This window comes from Micropterus salmoides, unplaced genomic scaffold, assembly GCF_014851395.1.
Source record: "Micropterus salmoides isolate LMB-PRFRI ecotype aquatic unplaced genomic scaffold, ASM1485139v1 Ms_hic_scaffold_12, whole genome shotgun sequence".
Classification (NCBI taxonomy): Eukaryota; Metazoa; Chordata; class Actinopteri; order Centrarchiformes; family Centrarchidae; genus Micropterus; species Micropterus salmoides.
The window spans coordinates 26887029-26904033 of NW_024040263.1; the positions used below are offsets into that span (position 1 = coordinate 26887029).

The 17005-nt window shown below is 40.6% G+C and overlaps 1 protein-coding gene across 3 annotated transcripts in view; it reads right to left on the bottom strand.

Moving 5' to 3' along the window:
* dnah6 (dynein, axonemal, heavy chain 6) overlaps window positions 1-16793 on the bottom strand; it is a 66264-nt gene extending 49471 nt beyond the window's left edge. For 2 of the 3 annotated variants that reach the window (XM_038714328.1, XM_038714327.1), the window contains exons 1-26: window positions 16685-16793; window positions 16209-16286; window positions 16003-16079; window positions 15654-15833; window positions 14927-15277; window positions 14310-14444; window positions 14102-14195; window positions 13931-13997; window positions 13502-13688; window positions 13286-13378; window positions 13079-13189; window positions 12861-12950; window positions 12642-12762; window positions 9234-9385; window positions 8787-8939; window positions 8358-8609; window positions 8111-8239; window positions 6905-7018; window positions 6640-6783; window positions 6287-6442; window positions 6069-6119; window positions 1899-1991; window positions 1674-1793; window positions 1137-1317; window positions 891-987; window positions 392-620 (exon numbers count right to left, since the gene is read on the bottom strand). In XM_038714328.1, coding sequence (XP_038570256.1) covers window positions 392-620; window positions 891-987; window positions 1137-1317; window positions 1674-1793; window positions 1899-1991; window positions 6069-6119; window positions 6287-6442; window positions 6640-6783; window positions 6905-7018; window positions 8111-8239; window positions 8358-8609; window positions 8787-8939; window positions 9234-9385; window positions 12642-12762; window positions 12861-12950; window positions 13079-13189; window positions 13286-13378; window positions 13502-13688; window positions 13931-13997; window positions 14102-14195; window positions 14310-14444; window positions 14927-15277; window positions 15654-15833; window positions 16003-16079; window positions 16209-16263 — 3432 coding nt within the window. In that variant the 5' untranslated portion in view covers window positions 16264-16286; window positions 16685-16793. Of the gene's footprint in view, window positions 1-391; window positions 621-890; window positions 988-1136; window positions 1318-1673; window positions 1794-1898; window positions 1992-6068; window positions 6120-6286; window positions 6443-6639; window positions 6784-6904; window positions 7019-8110; window positions 8240-8357; window positions 8610-8786; window positions 8940-9233; window positions 9386-9802; window positions 10029-12641; window positions 12763-12860; window positions 12951-13078; window positions 13190-13285; window positions 13379-13501; window positions 13689-13930; window positions 13998-14101; window positions 14196-14309; window positions 14445-14926; window positions 15278-15653; window positions 15834-16002; window positions 16080-16208; window positions 16287-16684 lie in introns of those variants that run through there. The other variant, XM_038714329.1, reaches the window with a different exon arrangement.
* Between the last annotated feature and the right edge of the window lie 212 nt (window positions 16794-17005).

Consider the following 17005-nt stretch of genomic DNA (forward strand, 5'->3'; position numbering starts at 1 on the left):
AACCAATACATTTTTAACAAAAGTGTAGTTTCTAAAACAGTACTACATAATTATTATTATTTTTCATCTATTCAAATCAGATCAAAATCATTTGGCATGCCCAATGTTTGCCTTAATTACTGCTTGCATAATTTGACAACCTGCTTTATTCTTGCACTTTAAGGTTGCTGAGTAGAAGAGTGGTGTCATTCAAGATATCTGACATGCTTAACTGTATGAAGTCATACAGTAAAATAGCTACCTTCAGGAAGGTAGAATAAGAGTGTATTTTTTCCTTGTAACTCACCTACTCTCATTCTCATCATTACTGAAAAAAGTACAACAAGTAGTAGTAGTAGAATAAAGCACAGACAGAATCTGGTCGAAGGTCTTAAGGATACTCAAACCTGACCTTCTCTCCCTCAGGAGAAACCATGTTCAGGATGTCTTTGCTATAGACCATCTCCTGTTCTCCAGCGTCCAGCGCAGTTCCTGTAGCACCAGAAGATTGTTCGGGCAGCAAAGCAAACTCTAGCCGTGTAACGGCATCAAAACACTTTCTGAGGTGCGGCTGCACCGCCTGGGGGTTTCTAGTCTGGGCCAAGATCTTTAGCAGCTCATCATTGGATAAGAAGTAGAACCTGCGAAAGACAGATAAAGGATGAATATCAGAGTAGTTACTACACATCATAGTGTTAATGACACATTGCTCACAGTGAATGTTTACAGTAACAACTGGTAACTTGTAAAGGGGAATATTGTATATTATAGTCTAACATTTTAAATCTAGTTGGACCTCAGGGAAACATACTAACTGATGTAAAAATAAATTAAACAGTTTAAGATGATAAAAAAAGAAGATGACGTATCATGTAAAAGTCTGTAATATATAACAAACCAAGCATGTGTACCTAGGGAAGATGACTCTTTTTGACTCCAGGTAGGCTTCCAGACACTTCTGGATCTCATCCAAAAGCGCGTTGTTGTGCTGAAAAGTCTCCAACAGATCTGTGCAGGATAAAACAACAGGTTTAATTGCAATGTGACAGTGTGATTACCTGAGCGAGTGCATGTGTGATCCTGTGTATATGTCTGGCTATGTCCACACATACTTGTCTTCTCGTCTATTTTTCTATCAGTGCGGTATGGCTACCTACCAGGCTGTGTGGCTGCTTTAAGGGCAGAGGGCATCTTGTTGACCTTTGCCATGATCTCCTTCCAGGACTTGTCCACCTTAAGAAACATCTTAGACTCAGCTGGCAACTGCCTCTTGATGTCTGGGGCCAGGAAGATACTCTCTAAGTATAGCCAGTTCCTTTGGCATGTAAGCCACTCATCCTAGAAAGGAGAGTAGAAAGAGAAGAGAGAGAAGAAAGAAAAAAATGGAAGAGGGAAGGCAGAAGGGACAATGTGAACAGAAGGAGAATTAAAATTATTCATTTGAATAAACTCTAGTCTTAAAGTCTTTCCTTACATAAACCAAAATATACATTCAATAAACATTAAAAAAGCATTACTACTTTTGCAAGTAATTTGGCTTCTGGTTTGCAGCCACTAGGGAGTGCTACTGTGTAACATTTGAGGTCAAATCCAAAATCTGCATCTATCATGTAGACGAGCTCTCAATATCTAGAGAAGAGTCACTTGGAGCCAAATGAAAGATCACTCTATGCTATTCTTTTCTAAAACTCTACCAGTGTTTGGTTGAAGAGGGTCAGCTGACTCAGCAATTTGTCGACCCTGCGCTTGATGGGAGCGACATAGCGAGAAGATGCCACTGTGCTGATATTGATAATGCTGTCATCCAGGAGTACCTTCACAGTAAACAAACAAACACGCACACACACATTATGAATACTGAAACACTACTAGTGTATTACAACAGACTGTGTGTGAGTGTGTGTGCTGCATGTTACCACCTGGATTTCATCCGTGCCTCCCAAGATGAAGACGTCTTTGGAGTCACCGTGAGACAGCAAAGTGAACTCTGTGGTCTTCCACACATTCTCCACCTGCACAGCTCATTGAGAGGACAGAAGTTAAACACTGTACTGCAATCCATAAATATCTTTGTTCGTGTGTGTATCATGTGTGTATTCTTCCACAAACATGCATTTTAGAGAAGAGATTATTTACGAGCTGACACTAGAGTTAAGAGTGGCTACAGTGAATGGGGCACAAACGAAAAGCACTTAAGACCAGACTATACTATTCCAGACTAGAGCTGCAAATCTTAGTAGATTAATCCATAAATTGACCGACAGGGAAACAGCTAGTCTGGCTCTGTCTGAAGATAAACAATTCACCAGCTAACACCTCTCAAGAACACTAATTAATACATCATATCTTGTTTGCTTAATCTGTGGAAAAGGTAAGCAGGTTTTTTTTAAAATCACTGGATAGAGCCAGGTAATCTTTTCCCCCTGCTTCCAGTCCTTGTGCCAAGTTAAGATAAGTCGGCCATTGCTTTATATTTAACAAAGATTCGAGAGTGGTAGCAATCATTTCATCTAAGTCTTAGCAAGAAAGTAATTAAGTGGATTTCCTGAACTATCCTTTAAAAAAAAACAAAAAAACATATAGTTATCCATCTTTGGCAGCATATCTGTGGAGCCATATATTTATCTCGTTTTGACTTTCTTTTCAAGTTCAGTTTAGTTTTAATTAATATTTAAAGCTGGTGTGCTAGTTTAGTTTATTTTTTGAAAATGCTTATTTTTTAGTTTGTTTTTTATTAATTTCAGGGTTTAGTTTTAGTCTTTTTTGTCCATCATGCTGCCTAGCCTAAGATTAGCTTCTGTTTTGAGGGAGGGGGGCTTGGCATTCTCCCTTCGTCTACAAGCTTTTCAAATGGACATTCAAATTTGTGTTTCCCCTTGAGAAATGTTCCAAATATTTAATCACCAGTTTAACAGTCATATTCTAAGTAATTCCAAATGCGAGTCTGCTTTCTCCCGCCTTTCTTCGCCATGATGCCAGGTGAGGGGCGTGGACTAAAACTGGCACAGCTAAGAATTTGGAAGATAGATTTCATATCCCCAAATACTAGGCTTATGTAGGCCCTATGAAATAAACTGACAAAAACTAAAGACATTTACTTTTTTATTTTAGTTAGTTTTGCAACCAGACAATACAGTTTCAGTTAGTTAATGTTTTTTTGTAAAGCCTTGTTTTTTTTATTTCAGAACACAAATGTTATTTCACACCTAGTTTTCGCTATTTGTTAGTTTTCGTTAACAACAATATCCTTGGTTGCAACCACCAGCACATCACATGCCACCAGCCACTAGCCATAAAAACACCAAAAGTGTCACGCCCTCTGTTACTGTCTCTTCAGCATAGCCAACAGTCTCCCTCTCTGTCTGTCAGATTGTGTTTTATTGCAGGAGTGGGATCAGATGTGCAGGAGTTTGGCAGCAACTGCTAATCATTGTCATCAGCCTCCTGCACAGTTGGTCTCACTCCAACTCTGATAAATCTGTTCAGTATTTTTGCGCCTGGTCTGACTCCTGCTTCCATTCCATTCGCTCCATCTGAACCTGCACTGGATCTAAATAACTCTTCCTGGCTCCCCTCAGCCGAGCAACTCGCTCCCCCCAAGGCTGCCATTCACCTGCCGTGAATCCTTCAAGTCCTTGTCTGAGCTCTTCCTGAACCAAGAGACAATTTAACAAATTTGGCCAAAAAATGTTTTACATGTTGTCCTCGTCTCAGTCTGTGTTCTGTAGTTGGGTTTACAACCACTGCATTTTGTGTTCATAGGTTTCTGAAGAGCGACTCTGAAGCTCAGCGTTGTGGCTCCAGCTGTAACCATTTTGACAGTAAGCAAATAAGTGGTGAGTGGGTGGAGCCAGCAGACAGCTAGCACCTAGCCACCTGTGAGAGCCCCCACCATTTAAAACGGTCACGCTCTCAATTATGCATAACTTTAAGCCTTAATATAATTTAAACAGGTGAGTTATATAAAAACTCACCCCCTTACAGTTGTCATGAACAAGGCAAAAAACCATGGAGACCTGAACAGTGATTTTTTTAGTACCAGGCTGTAAATGTGTTTATTTCTGCTGTAAAATTGGGCATTTTGACATTGGAGTTTATGGGGATTGACTGGCTTTATGGAGCCAGTTTTTTTAACTTCTGCGTTGGCTTCATTTTTCCACTTGGTCAATTCACATAAATAGGGATTTAGCATAATATGATATAAGGAAGCACCTTTGCAGGAGTTAAAAGTAGCAGAAATCTCTGTATGCCACTGTGTAACTGTTAGTCATACAGTATGATGATCAAATTGGCATATGTGGGCACAAATGGGATGATTAAAGCAATTAATAATCAGCAGACAGGTAGGTAGAGTACACTTCTACTGCAGTTTCCCCAGTAAATAAAGTAAAGTAAGTAGATGGACATATACAGTATCTGACAAAGTGAGTACACCCCTCACATGTTTGTAAATATTTGATTATATCTTTTCATGTGACAACACTGAAGAAATGACACTATGCTAAAATGTAAAGTAGTGAGTGTACAGCTTGTATAACAGCGTAAATTTGATGTCCCCTCAAAATAACACATCACACAGCCATTAATGTCTAAACCACTGGCCACTAAATTGAGTAGAAGTGAAAATGTCCAAATCGGGCCCAAAGTGTCAATATTTTGTGGCCTCCATTATTTTCCAGCACTGCCTTAACCCTCTTGGGCATGAAGTTCACCAGAGCTTCACAGGTTGACACTGGAGTCCTCTTCCACTCCTCCATGATGACATCACAGAGCTGGTGGATGTTAGAGACCTTGTGCTCCTCCACCTTCTGTTTGAGGATGCCCCACAGATGCTCAATAGGGTTCAGGCCTGGAGACATGCTAGGTCAGTCCATCACCTTTACCCTCAGCTTCTTTAGTAAGGCAGTGGTCATCTTGGATGTGTGTTTGGGGTCGTTCTCATGTTTAGAACACTGCCCGGCAGCCCAGTCTCTTAAGAGAGGAGATCATGCTCTGCTTCAGTATGTCACAGTACATGTTGGCATTCATGGTTTCCTCAATGAACTGCAGCTCCCCAGTCCCAGCAGCACTCATGCAGCCTCAGACCCTGATACTCCTACCACCTTGCTTGACAGTAGGCAAGACACACTTGTCTTTGTACTCTTCACTTGGTTGCCGCCACACATGCTTGACACCAACGGAACCAAATAAGTTTATCTTGAGCTCATCAGACCACAGGACATGGTTCCAGTAATGCATGTCCTGTGATCTGCTTGTCTTCAGCAAACTGTTTGCAGGCTTTCTTTTGCATCATCTTTAGAAGAGGCTTCCTTCTGGGACGACAGCCATGCACACCAATTTGTTGCAGTGTGAGGCGTATGACCTGAGCACTGACAGGCTGACTCCCCACCCCTTCAACCTCTGCAGCAATGCTGGCAGCACTCATACAGCTATTTCCCAAAGACCACCTCTGGATATGACGCTGAGCACGTGCACTCAACTTCTTTGGTCGACCATGGCGAGGCCTGTTCTGAGTGGAACCTGTCCTGTTGAACCGCTGTATGGTCTTGGCCACCATACTGCAGCTGAGTTTCAGGGTGTTGGCAATCTTCTTATAGCCTAGGCCATCTTTATGTAGAGCAACCATTCTTTTTTTCAGATCCTCAGAGACTTCTTTGCCATGAGGTGCCATGTTGAACTTCCAGTAACCATTGTGATGGAGTGTGAGAGCGATAACACCAAATTTAACACACCTGCTGCCCATTCACACCTGAGACCTTGTAACACTAACGAGTCACATGACACCGGGGAGGGAAAATGGCTAATTGGGTCCAATTTGGACATTTTCACTTAGGGGTGTACTCACTTTTATTACCAGCGGTTTAGACATTAATGGCTGCGTGATGTGTTATTTTGAGGGGATAGCAAATTTACACTGTTATACAAGCTGTACAGTCACTACTTTACATTGTAGCAAAGTGTCATTTCTTCAGTGTTGTAACATGAAAAGAAATAATCAAATATTTACAGAAATGTGAGGTGTGTACTCACTTTTGTGAGATACTGTAATATCCATACACCTATTCATAGGTAGATCCCTTTCCACGCACCTTTGCAACAATGTTCTCTACCGATGCCTCTCCCGAAGCCTGTCCAGACACCTAAAAGTCAATGGTTAAAAAAAACAAAATGTTTACTGCAAAGTAGTAGGTAAGGTAAGCCCAAGTAGTAGTACACACTTACCCTTTTCCCAACTTACTAGTCAGGACTGACTATAGTCTCACAAATATAAGAAGAGAAGCTCATAATGTAGCTATATTTATGTCACCTTGTGTGTCTCCATGCCATAGGAGAAGATGTTGATCTCCTCTAAAACAGCCACAGTAAGCTCCTCCACATTCAGGGAGGTCCCCACAACAGACTCCAGAATCTTCCAGTGCTCTGGTTTCATACAAGGGTTACGTAGATCAGTGAGCACAGGAATCTGAAGGAAAGCATGTGAATATGATTTAGATAGAGTCAAAAAGCTGTTGTCAAGAACCAACTAGCTAAATCACCAGTACTGGCCTGCAGTAAATATTTTAATGTGGCATCATTTCAAAAAGAGATTTGTGATAACATTAGTGTTGTTTTTTTACACACATTACTGTCAGTCACTACAGAACGCTTTGTCCTACCCACCCTCTGCTTCATGACTTCCACCTTATCCTTAAGACTTGTCACTGCATTGTTACGTGGCAGGCCCTTCTCCAGCTGGCTGACGTATTTGCTATATTTGTTGACCTGCGAACTGAACTGCTCTAGGTCCAGTTGCTCAAGTGTTCTCTGGATATGGGTGAACATGAAAGGACAGTGTCAAGCTTAGAAGAGAGCAAGAACTGTTTGCATGTGTCTGTACATTATACTGTATGTGTTCAGGCCTTCGCATACGTTGGGTGCTCCTCACCTGCCTCCATCCCTCCTGTAAAGAGTCCCATTCCTCTAGAGAGTCCCACAGCAGCTGCTTCAGCCTAAACTCTGCAGTCAAGTCTTCCAGGGTGTCAAACTTGGTCACCTCCACCTTTATTCATCAGAGGTTAAAGGGGGAAAACTAATTAGGCTAAAGGTGCTCGAAAACTCACAAAGCTTTGCACAAATGTCAGAAGAGGCAAAAATGTAAGCTTTAGGGCATGGGTGTGACAAAATAGCTCCACAGCGCCCCCTAAAAAATTGAAAGACATTTTCCCCCGCGTTATGTTTCACCTAGATTGAGAAACTTTGTGGTAAATGTATCATTCCAAGATTTTAAAAAAGCAATACAAAACAGAAACTCGGCCATTTTGAATTGAATCCGCAATTTTAGGGAATTCTCGCCATTTACAGGCTCTGCATGTCAATAGGTGTGTTCGAGATGACTGTGGCTGACTTTTGCTAACTTGATAGTCAAATGTGAGCTGCAGACAACTGCAAGGTAGGGTATAAATAACTGCTGTCAAGTCGGACACTTTCTACTTCCCGTAGAGTCACTGAGCTTATAACAGTGGGTTAGGCAAAAGGTGGATCCCACTTGGTGCAGCCAGAGAAAAACAACTCAGAAAACTGCAGCCACCTTTCTCCTGCAAAGTTTTAATGTCATGTCACATGGTGACATTTTGAAGCACCGACAAAAGTCGTACAAAATTTTTTAACCTGCATGCCTTATGTTAAGTCCAGCATGCATCACGTTAAGTCAGCGCTGTGAAGCTCCGTGTGAAACCAAACACACCTAATATTCAGTCATAGCACCACCTACTGGCTACAGGTAGAAAGTCTTGTGACAATCATTTGATTTACTTAAAATTCTCACGTCGTGGTTATATACTGGATAGTGATACTGGAACATATATATAATGAGTTCTATAGCGCCAGATAGCAGACACAGGAAGTCGCATTTAACATCTACGAGCCACATCAACTAACCTCCAGCAACGCCACTGCAGCTGCAGCGTGCTGCAACACGTGCGAGGGCACGTGTAATATGGATTAGGTTTGTTAGCTTGTTCGTTGGTAAATTTTAAATGACACGACCCATTATGCCGTGGACCCAGTTTTTCAACACAAAATTGTTATAACCTGACATGTTGTTTGCAAGAATCTTTTGAAATTACTGAAAGCTTCTAAAGATTTACAAAACCTTGAATTTCTTCTGGTAGGAGGTGTAGGCGGAAGACTGGGCCAGCAGCTCGTCTATGGAAATCTGGAGCTCACTCAGCAACAGACGGACTTGGGAGGAATCGGCATTGATGTCTAAGATTTGTGGATCCTACACATGAAAAATCACAAGCCAAACAAGTCAAAAAGGCTCTGCATGAGCTGTGAGTAAACCAACCGTTTGATTTGTATAAACAACCTGCATTAGTTGATACAACTTCTTCAAGTACCTGTGACTTAAGCTTGATTTTCATGACTTCGTGGTCCAGCTCCTTGATGGCCTTATGCAAGGAGCTGCAAAGCTTGTCCATGCTGGACTCTCTTTCCAACGCTGCCTTATCGATGATCCTTCGCAATGAGTCAATGGAGGGTTGCAAGTTCGCAAAAACAACCAGATCCTCAGGTGGCGTGGGAACGGAGTACATGTTAATCAGATTGTACATCTGACATACTGTCTCCTGCTCCTCTTCTAGCAATGTTATCTGGTGAGAGGTAGAAAAAGAAAGAGGGAGGATAGAGTTCAGTAGAACAGAGTCAGACAGTTAAAGGTAGAGAATTTGAGAAGAGGGGAGACTGGGTTACTTACTTTAAAAATAACTTTTGCTACAACACTTCTGATTGCTAAAGAAACTGTTATCATTGTGAAATGTATACCTTACCCTTTCCTGTATGTCATCAAGGAATGTGAGGGAACTGGCTAACTCAGATGTAGTGGAGGGACTGAACTCTAGTTTAAACTGGGCTTCACAAGCCTCGGCAATGACATCATCTAGCTTCCTCTTAGCCAGCTGGGTAAGCATCTCGTTGATGACCTGAAACAGATATTCAGACCAGGGCAATGATTCCTAAATAACTTTAACATGTTTTGCTATAGTTTTCATTTATTATTTGGTCGTATTAGAAAACATTTCTCCCAAATATATCACTCACTGAGGCCCTGGACCTTGCTGATATTTTCATTTCAGTGCGGTTTAATAAACACAGAATGGCCCCATTGCCTCCTGGTTTAAATCACTTGTTCTTCACAGTCAAGAACTCTCCATAAATCAAAACCAGTTGTGCAATGACAGAAATACAGTATGTGCTTCCATACTGCTAGTCCTCACCTCCAGACAGCGGAGCGGTGATGCCACAAGCCTCTCTTTGAGCTGTGTTTTGTCCACAAGCAGTAAGCCTAGATGCCTCGTCTGTTGGATGGCTAAGGCTTCCTTATGCTCACTGTGATATAACTCCAGTGCTTTTTCAAAAAAGGACAATCCTGTGAGACAAAGCAGTAAATCCATCAGTCTAAAACAATTTCGTTATTTTGCATGCTTATTAAAACCTGTGTTTGCTTATTGAATGTCTTTTAGGTTTTATGAGATGGGTTTTTTTGTTTGTTTTAGGAGCTGGAAAGGCATGTGAGAATTTTGTGTGCCACAAATTCACAAGATAAAGGGAAAAAAGACATTTGTTCATATATGACATGACAAGAAATCATATTACAGTAAAACTATTTCCTTTTCCATCCAAAACTCATCTGCCACTATACCTCTCCCATCTTTGAACTGACTCCCAAAGTGCACTGACAAAAACATAATTACATAGTAATCATTTCAGTCAACACAACCTCCAGTAGCACTGATTAAGATGAATGGTGAATGTAAAAAGAAACAAATACAAAAGAACAACTTACGTTTTTGGACATGCAGTGACCAGAGTCTCTATGTCAACCACTGGTTATGATATAACCCCAACAGTTTTAACATCAAGGGCCATGTATGTAACTCTATATAGATCAGTATGTCACAGTCAGAGCTATGACTGTTGTTTTCTGTATTTTTTGTTTTGTGTTTCCACCCTCCCTCTGTCTCTGTGTGTGTGAGTCGGTGTTCCTGAGGCGTGGAGAGGATCAGGAGTTTGGGGTGCTGCACACCTGTTTTCTATCTGCTCATCTCCTGTGGTATAAAGACCCCAGGCTTCCTCTGGCTCATCACGAGATTATTTCCTCACCTCAAGTGGTTGAGTACTTAAAGCCCATCTTGTGATCAGTTCTAGTCTTCCAGTGTTCTTTGCTATCGGTTAGTTGTTCCACCACAAACCTGTGCCTCTGTATTTGTGTTTTTTCAAGATCACCTCACCGAGTTTGTTTTCTGGAGGATTACCTGGATCACTACTCACTGCCGGCAAGGTGGATCCAGCCTGCTCTCTCTCCTGCCTGACCCCTGCTCACGCTGAACCTGCTTCACCTCACTAGATTCTCTGTGTTGTAATAAAATCTGTAAACCTTCACTCAGCATCCTGCGCTCTTCATCTGCGCCTGGGTCCAACCTCCATAACACGTAACAAAGTATTTATATATACCAGGAAATTTGAGAAATGCACAACGAGGGATTGATTATCTGACATCACAATGCATGAATGCAAACAGGTTGGCAATCTACTTTCACATGAGCCTGGACTGCTAGCAACATTCTGGATGAGTTTACAGAGGCTGTGACATCCTCGCAAAACTTAAATGCAACAACAAGGAAATGTTTCCAAAATTGTCTGCTCTCAAGTACACTACCATGCAATAATGCAGCTTTAACGAAAATGTCTCTGCAAGTTGATTTTCCTATTGCAAAACAATTTATCTTCATCTTGTTATACCATACATCTGTAAAATGATGAAGTATCTACCAACTATATGCTTTGGAAAATGGACATATGTAGTTTATAGACTAGAAAACACAAACAATGATCTGGTCTTTAAATGTGCTCTGTGGAGTTTTTGACCTCTTGTAGTGCTATATGGAGCCATGTTTTCACAAAGGTCCAGGTTTTTATTATATCACACATACGCATAAGGACACACATGCACTTGTGCAAGTAAGGGGCTGATGTGATACACATTCCTGCTGCTGTTGTTAGATTATTCTGCTGATAGCCAATTGGCAAGAGTAACACCAAGAAATGAAACAACAAAGACAGTGAAGAATAATACTGCAGGTTAGCGAAGAGCAGATGTAAACAATGCAGCATTTACATGAATGTATGAGAAAGGAATTTGTTTGACCTCAAGGATACACCTAATGTGTTTTGGTGAGAAACACAGAATGTAAACAGAAGTTTTGTTTGTTAAGTCAAGAAAACTCCTGAGGTACCTTTTAAGGCAGAGGAAAGCTGAGAGGTAACGTTACTTGAAAACAAATATATTCAGGAGAATATCCTGCAGACTTTTTATAGGCTACTTTTATGAGATGGGTGATGCTTTAGTGCACTGATATCACCCTACAACAGAGACTGACTGAGGCACTAAAGCCAAGTACTTGTTATACTTTTAAAATATGAAAGTAAGCAGCTCACTGCTTTGAATTATGTTTTTATATTTAGTTTTTATTTGCTACCAAGTGCGTTTCACACATCCTGTCACAGCTGTTAAAAGAAATGGTTTTATTGTTCTTTTTATGTTAGGCTAAATATTATGGGCATATATTTTGGTATTCAAGTTAAGTTTAATATAAATTTGTTTATTATAACTTTGGGTTGCATTTGTTTCTTATATTATAGTCTCGTCAAGTACTGCCCCACCTTTTGCTATTTGGGTGTAGGTAATGTGGATGAGTTATCTAACTGTAACTGAAGCCGTGGTTGAGATACAGTCTTTCAATCAATATTTTATTTATAGCACATTTTATGGCTTGAATGGATTTTTCATTTTGTTGCTTTGTGAAGTTAATTTAGCACAATGTTGGGAAAACGTGTGTTAGATACATGAATCAGATTTTTGAGGTGAAGTTCTTCAAAGTGAGTTTGACACTTATTCAGTGCCCATGGCATTAATGTTGAAAAGCCGACACACAGCCGCGTCAGCTGAAAGAATCAGGCTAAAATGGACATACATGCTATAAAAATACATCTAAGCCACACATTAATTTAATGGAATTCACAAATGCAATTATAGTCAGATCTACTTACATATTTTAATGATGGAATTCTGTTAACTTACCCATTCGAACAGTCCTTGATTGTTTGCCAGCTGTTCATCCTGCATTTGGCTGCAGCTGTGTTGCTTTTAGTCTGGATTATGAGTTTAACTTCTTAATCATCTAATATTACATTTTGTTCTTCGTTTATAAAATATGATGCTCTGCTGCCAGTAGACATTTTTGCAATTGGCCATATGCTGCAAACACCCCCTCTTTTATGTGAACATGCTCATGGCTGGATTGGAAAACCTTGATTTGGGAAAACCTTGGGTTGATTTACCGAGTTCATACTTATTAGTCTGAGCGTGGTTGTTACGGTTAGTGAAGCCAGATAACGAAAAGATATCTTGGGTATGTTGAACTTTGAACTTCCTTCATAGTACAGGCCCCTGGTTTAAGCAACCATGTTTTAATTCACAGCGTGTGAAGTATTTTTAAGTGTCCAGTGTCCCCAATACAAGTACATCTGGCCTCGCTCTTCCATGAGCACTATTCTCAATTCAACAGCTCTTGTATTTTGATGTGTTACAAAAATAATGTTTATCCTTATGTATAGTACATCACCATGATCCTGTTCCCGCATTGCATCCAGATCCAGACTCTCGTTCTCTTTATAGAACAGCCGAAAACGCTCAAGCGTGTGTGAGTACACTTTTGCTGCATCAAAGGCAAAGTGGAGTGATTCCTAAGAGGAGAAAAACCTTTCAGGCCCATACATACATAGTACTGTACAAACAACGCACAACCTTCAGATATAGAAACCTATGCAAAGTAAAAACTGACCTTAATTTTTTGGATAATACTTTGAAGGTGGCCATCATTGTCTATGATGGATTCCAAACAGGGGCCATCCTCATATTTATTTTCAGATTTCTAAAAGTAGAAAACAAATGCACATAAAAACACACTCACACTACATTACACATCAATCACTGTTCGATACCTTATTTTTTTGACACATCAACAATCAGGGTGAGGCTGAGGTGGTATGTTTGTACTACCTTGTGCTCTCCAGACAGATTTGTCATTGAATCAAAATCAGGATCTGCCATGAGTGTATTAACTGACATGACAGTTTTTTCAAACCACCCAATGATCTCTGCAACAGCCTCCTGTAGGAATTAACATAGAGCATACTAAAGATTGGTTTTCAAGTTGGTAACAAATAAGATAAAGTGTAACCGTTCATAACAATTTAGAAAACTAACCTGAAAGTTCTCCTCAGAAGGTTTGTAGGTTAAGGCAGCTGTATCCAGCATCAGCTCAGAGATGAACATAGGCTGGACTTGGGAAGTTCCTGACTAACAAACACACCAACCAAAAACAAACTTAACACTCGTATGTATCTGCTTGAAAAAAAAATTGTTGGATACAGCAATTATTACTGTTATTTCACTATGAATAATACTGAAACAATGCCCTACCATCTTATCCATGTCCTTTAGAGCAGGGTCAGTGTCAGCCTCCGAGTGCTGGCTCCAGCTCTGAATGACGGCATGGCTGGGCGTTTGACCTACCTGCTCCTGGAGCACAGCCAGTAGTTTGGCCACTGCATTCACCACCAAGATGTGCAAAGTGCTGAGGACCAAATAGTCAACAAGGCGGATGAAGCTAGGTAGGGGAGAGAAAGAGAAAGATACTGGGTTAATGTGATAGATGTGCCTGATTCATGATGGCATAGGCCTTTTTCACAGCAAACATTATGACTTGTCATAGTGTCACAGTATGTGTGTGGAATCCAGCCATGATTAATGTCATCATTCACACCTGGGTTTTCCAACTCTGACATGTAAAAATGTCTTCTGTTTTAGTTTGGTACACAAATAGCAAAGAAATGTAATAAAATGACCCACCAGATGAGGCGGCTAGAGAGAAAAGTCTTGTTGATCTCTGCAAGAATGTTCTTGTCCTTTTGATCATCTGTGACAAACAGAGAGTTTGTCTATCAGCCTTTTAACATTGTGGTCTATATGCCTGTACATTCCAGTTTTTCCATATGGTCAGTGTGTACGCACTTGACTTACTGAATGTGGATCGAGGTTCTGACAAGTAGTTGCGACAGGCGCAAACTGTCAACTCCTTTACCAGGCCTTGAAACTTCTCCAAGTCAGCCAATGCCTGACAATAACAAATGAGGGCAATGAGCTCCTGAGAAGGCACACAAAGACATATAAAATGTATGTTTGTACACTTCAAACATCTGGACCAATTTTTGCATTAATTTGTATACACCTCTTGCAGTTGTTTGAACTGGATGTCCTGGAACTCCTGCAGTGTGTTAGTCCGTTTTAGCTCCATGTGACCCAGGCCTGTGTCACTGATTTGGTAACACATTTTCCTTATGTCTATCAGTGCAGGACTTAGAGACTGGATGACATATAAGAATGTTAATCACAACATAATATCCACAAAACTTAAGCTGTTAACCCCAAGACTGTTACTCAGTACTTACAAGGTGTAGCTTTCCTTATTCAAAATCATTAAAGAGGTCATATTTTGCTCATTTTCAGGTTCAAAATCTTATTTAAGGGTTGTACCAGAATAGGTTTACATGGTTTCATTATCAAAAAAACATATTTTTTGCCATACTGCACATTGCTGCAGCTCCTGTTTTTTCACCCTGTGTGTTGAACGATTCATTTTAGCAATGGAGTGATACATCTTGCCTCTACATGATCTTTGTTGGAAGCTGCACATACACAGACAGGAACTCCCTTTGGCGCGAACTTTGGGCTTTTTCACTTTGCAAACCTATTACATGCACAAAAAAAGCCAAAAAGCATAATATGACCTCCTTAAGAAATACTGAGAGAAAACCCAGAACTCAATTTATACCCAGAGTCACATACCTGACTGACAATAAACAAATGGTTTCGCAGGAACTCCCTGGCCATATGAATCTTCTTGGTGCGAACTTTGGTGCGCCAGACATAGAAGGGTTTCCACTTTTTGAAGAGGGCAAAGAAGGGGATGCGGATCAGCTTGTGATGGTAGTTATACTCCTCTTCCCATCGCTCGAGCGTTATGAAGTCAAACTTGTCCTCACACACTGATAACACACCTCCATGGCTGATCATCAAATAGTCATCCTTACTGTACTCGTAAATTTGAACTTTAGAGGGACGGTCCAGCTGTCCACCACTCTTAATTGAAAAAGGCCGTCTTGGGAGACTAGGGGTTGATACCACATTCTGGGACAACTGAGGAGTGGTGAAGAGACACAAGCAAAGATGAATTTCCTCCTGCAAGTAGCTCATTTAAAGGCAACTAACAATTATTTGGGGCATTAACAAAGGCTTTGTCAAACCTTTACCTGAACAGCCTGATTTTCCAAAGACTATTTTGACATTACACTACATTTTGTGACCAGTCATTTAGACTAGCAGGTGAATGGGTGGCCAAGAAGATTGAAACATTTACCAGTTTTACTGGTAGTCTGGGTTTTAAGCATTGCCTTTATTTTATATTTATGAAATAATGTCATCATAAAGATACTTTTGAGGAACCTGTCCATCATGCACTATGGGCATCTATTAAGCAATGCTTATTCTCTTCTCAAACAAATCTGTCACTGACCTTGGTTGTGGGTTGCAGAGGAGGTAGGTAGACAGGCAATTGTTCGCGGCGCCTGTGTGGCTGCTCTGTTTTCGGAGAGGAAGGTGTCTGAGTGTACCAGCCTGGAAAAAACATCCGCTCACGTGCTTTTAAGTGGTGGAGACTGGGTTGTTTCCGTGTTACACGTCTCTTCAGCACAGCCTAGATTAAAGGGAAGTATAAAAAAAGAACACCCATTTCTACATACTACAACTACTTTCAAACTGAGCCATGGATAATATATATTGATAGTGTGGCAAGTAATAAATTGGATGTACAGGAGAAGCTACTTCATATTGTCTCAGTTTCATCATATTTGGCAAAGTCTCACCTGAGTGTCTTGAACATGGACTGGAGGCCTTGGTGAGATAGTTGAGCTCTGTAGTTCAGGAAGCTTGTGCTGCCGCTCTGGAATAGTGTGTCCGTGTGGAAATAAAGTTTACTACTGATATTTAATTAAGAACTTCATTAATGACACTCAAGACATAACTTGCACATTTCCATAATACCCAAGATGCCCTGTATCTCTGGGCCTACCTCTGGACTCATTGTCCCTGATCTGGCCTGGGCAGCTCGGATATGCAGAGGCCATAGCGTGTACAGTTTCCTCAGGCCCTGCGGAAGCGGCGTGACAGTAGGACAGAGAGCAGTTAGTAACGTCAGCTAGAAGGTATTTTTTCAGACAAAAAAGTAAAGAAAATTCTATTATTTACCTTTACGCAACTACATTTATACGTTAGCGTAACGTTAAGTAGCTGAAGTTGTATTTTGCGACCCCCCGCGCATTAGTTATATAAAGAAAAATCCAACACATAACGCTAACGGTAATTGTGGAAAGGGTAGACACGAGCTGTTGTTCGAGTTAAGGTACTTAGGCAAGTTAGTTAAGTTTGTTAACGTTAACTTATTAACGATAACGTTATTTTAAAAGTTCAGCGTTACTTTTCCAACTTGCTTAATAATACCTCAACTTCCTCTTATTGAGTTAGCATCAGGTATTCAAAAATACCTACCGTATCAAACATTCAGCTCCGAAATCTTTTTGATATAACTTTGCTACTTATAGCTTTATAAAACTGTCTATAACGCCAATGCTGTGTAAGGGTTGCTCACCAACAGACGAGGCTTAGCGTTTCCTAGCAACAAAACTCTGTCCCAGCATGCAACACAGCCAAACAAAGGCACGTGGCTGGTTTTGTGTTTCACCATTTATATACACAGTCTATGATTTCACCCTGACTGCAAGGAAGTTAAGACATAAAGCATTTAATTCCCATTAACACCCACCCCCACACACACAATCCCTATAACATTAAAAACAATAAAGACCAAGC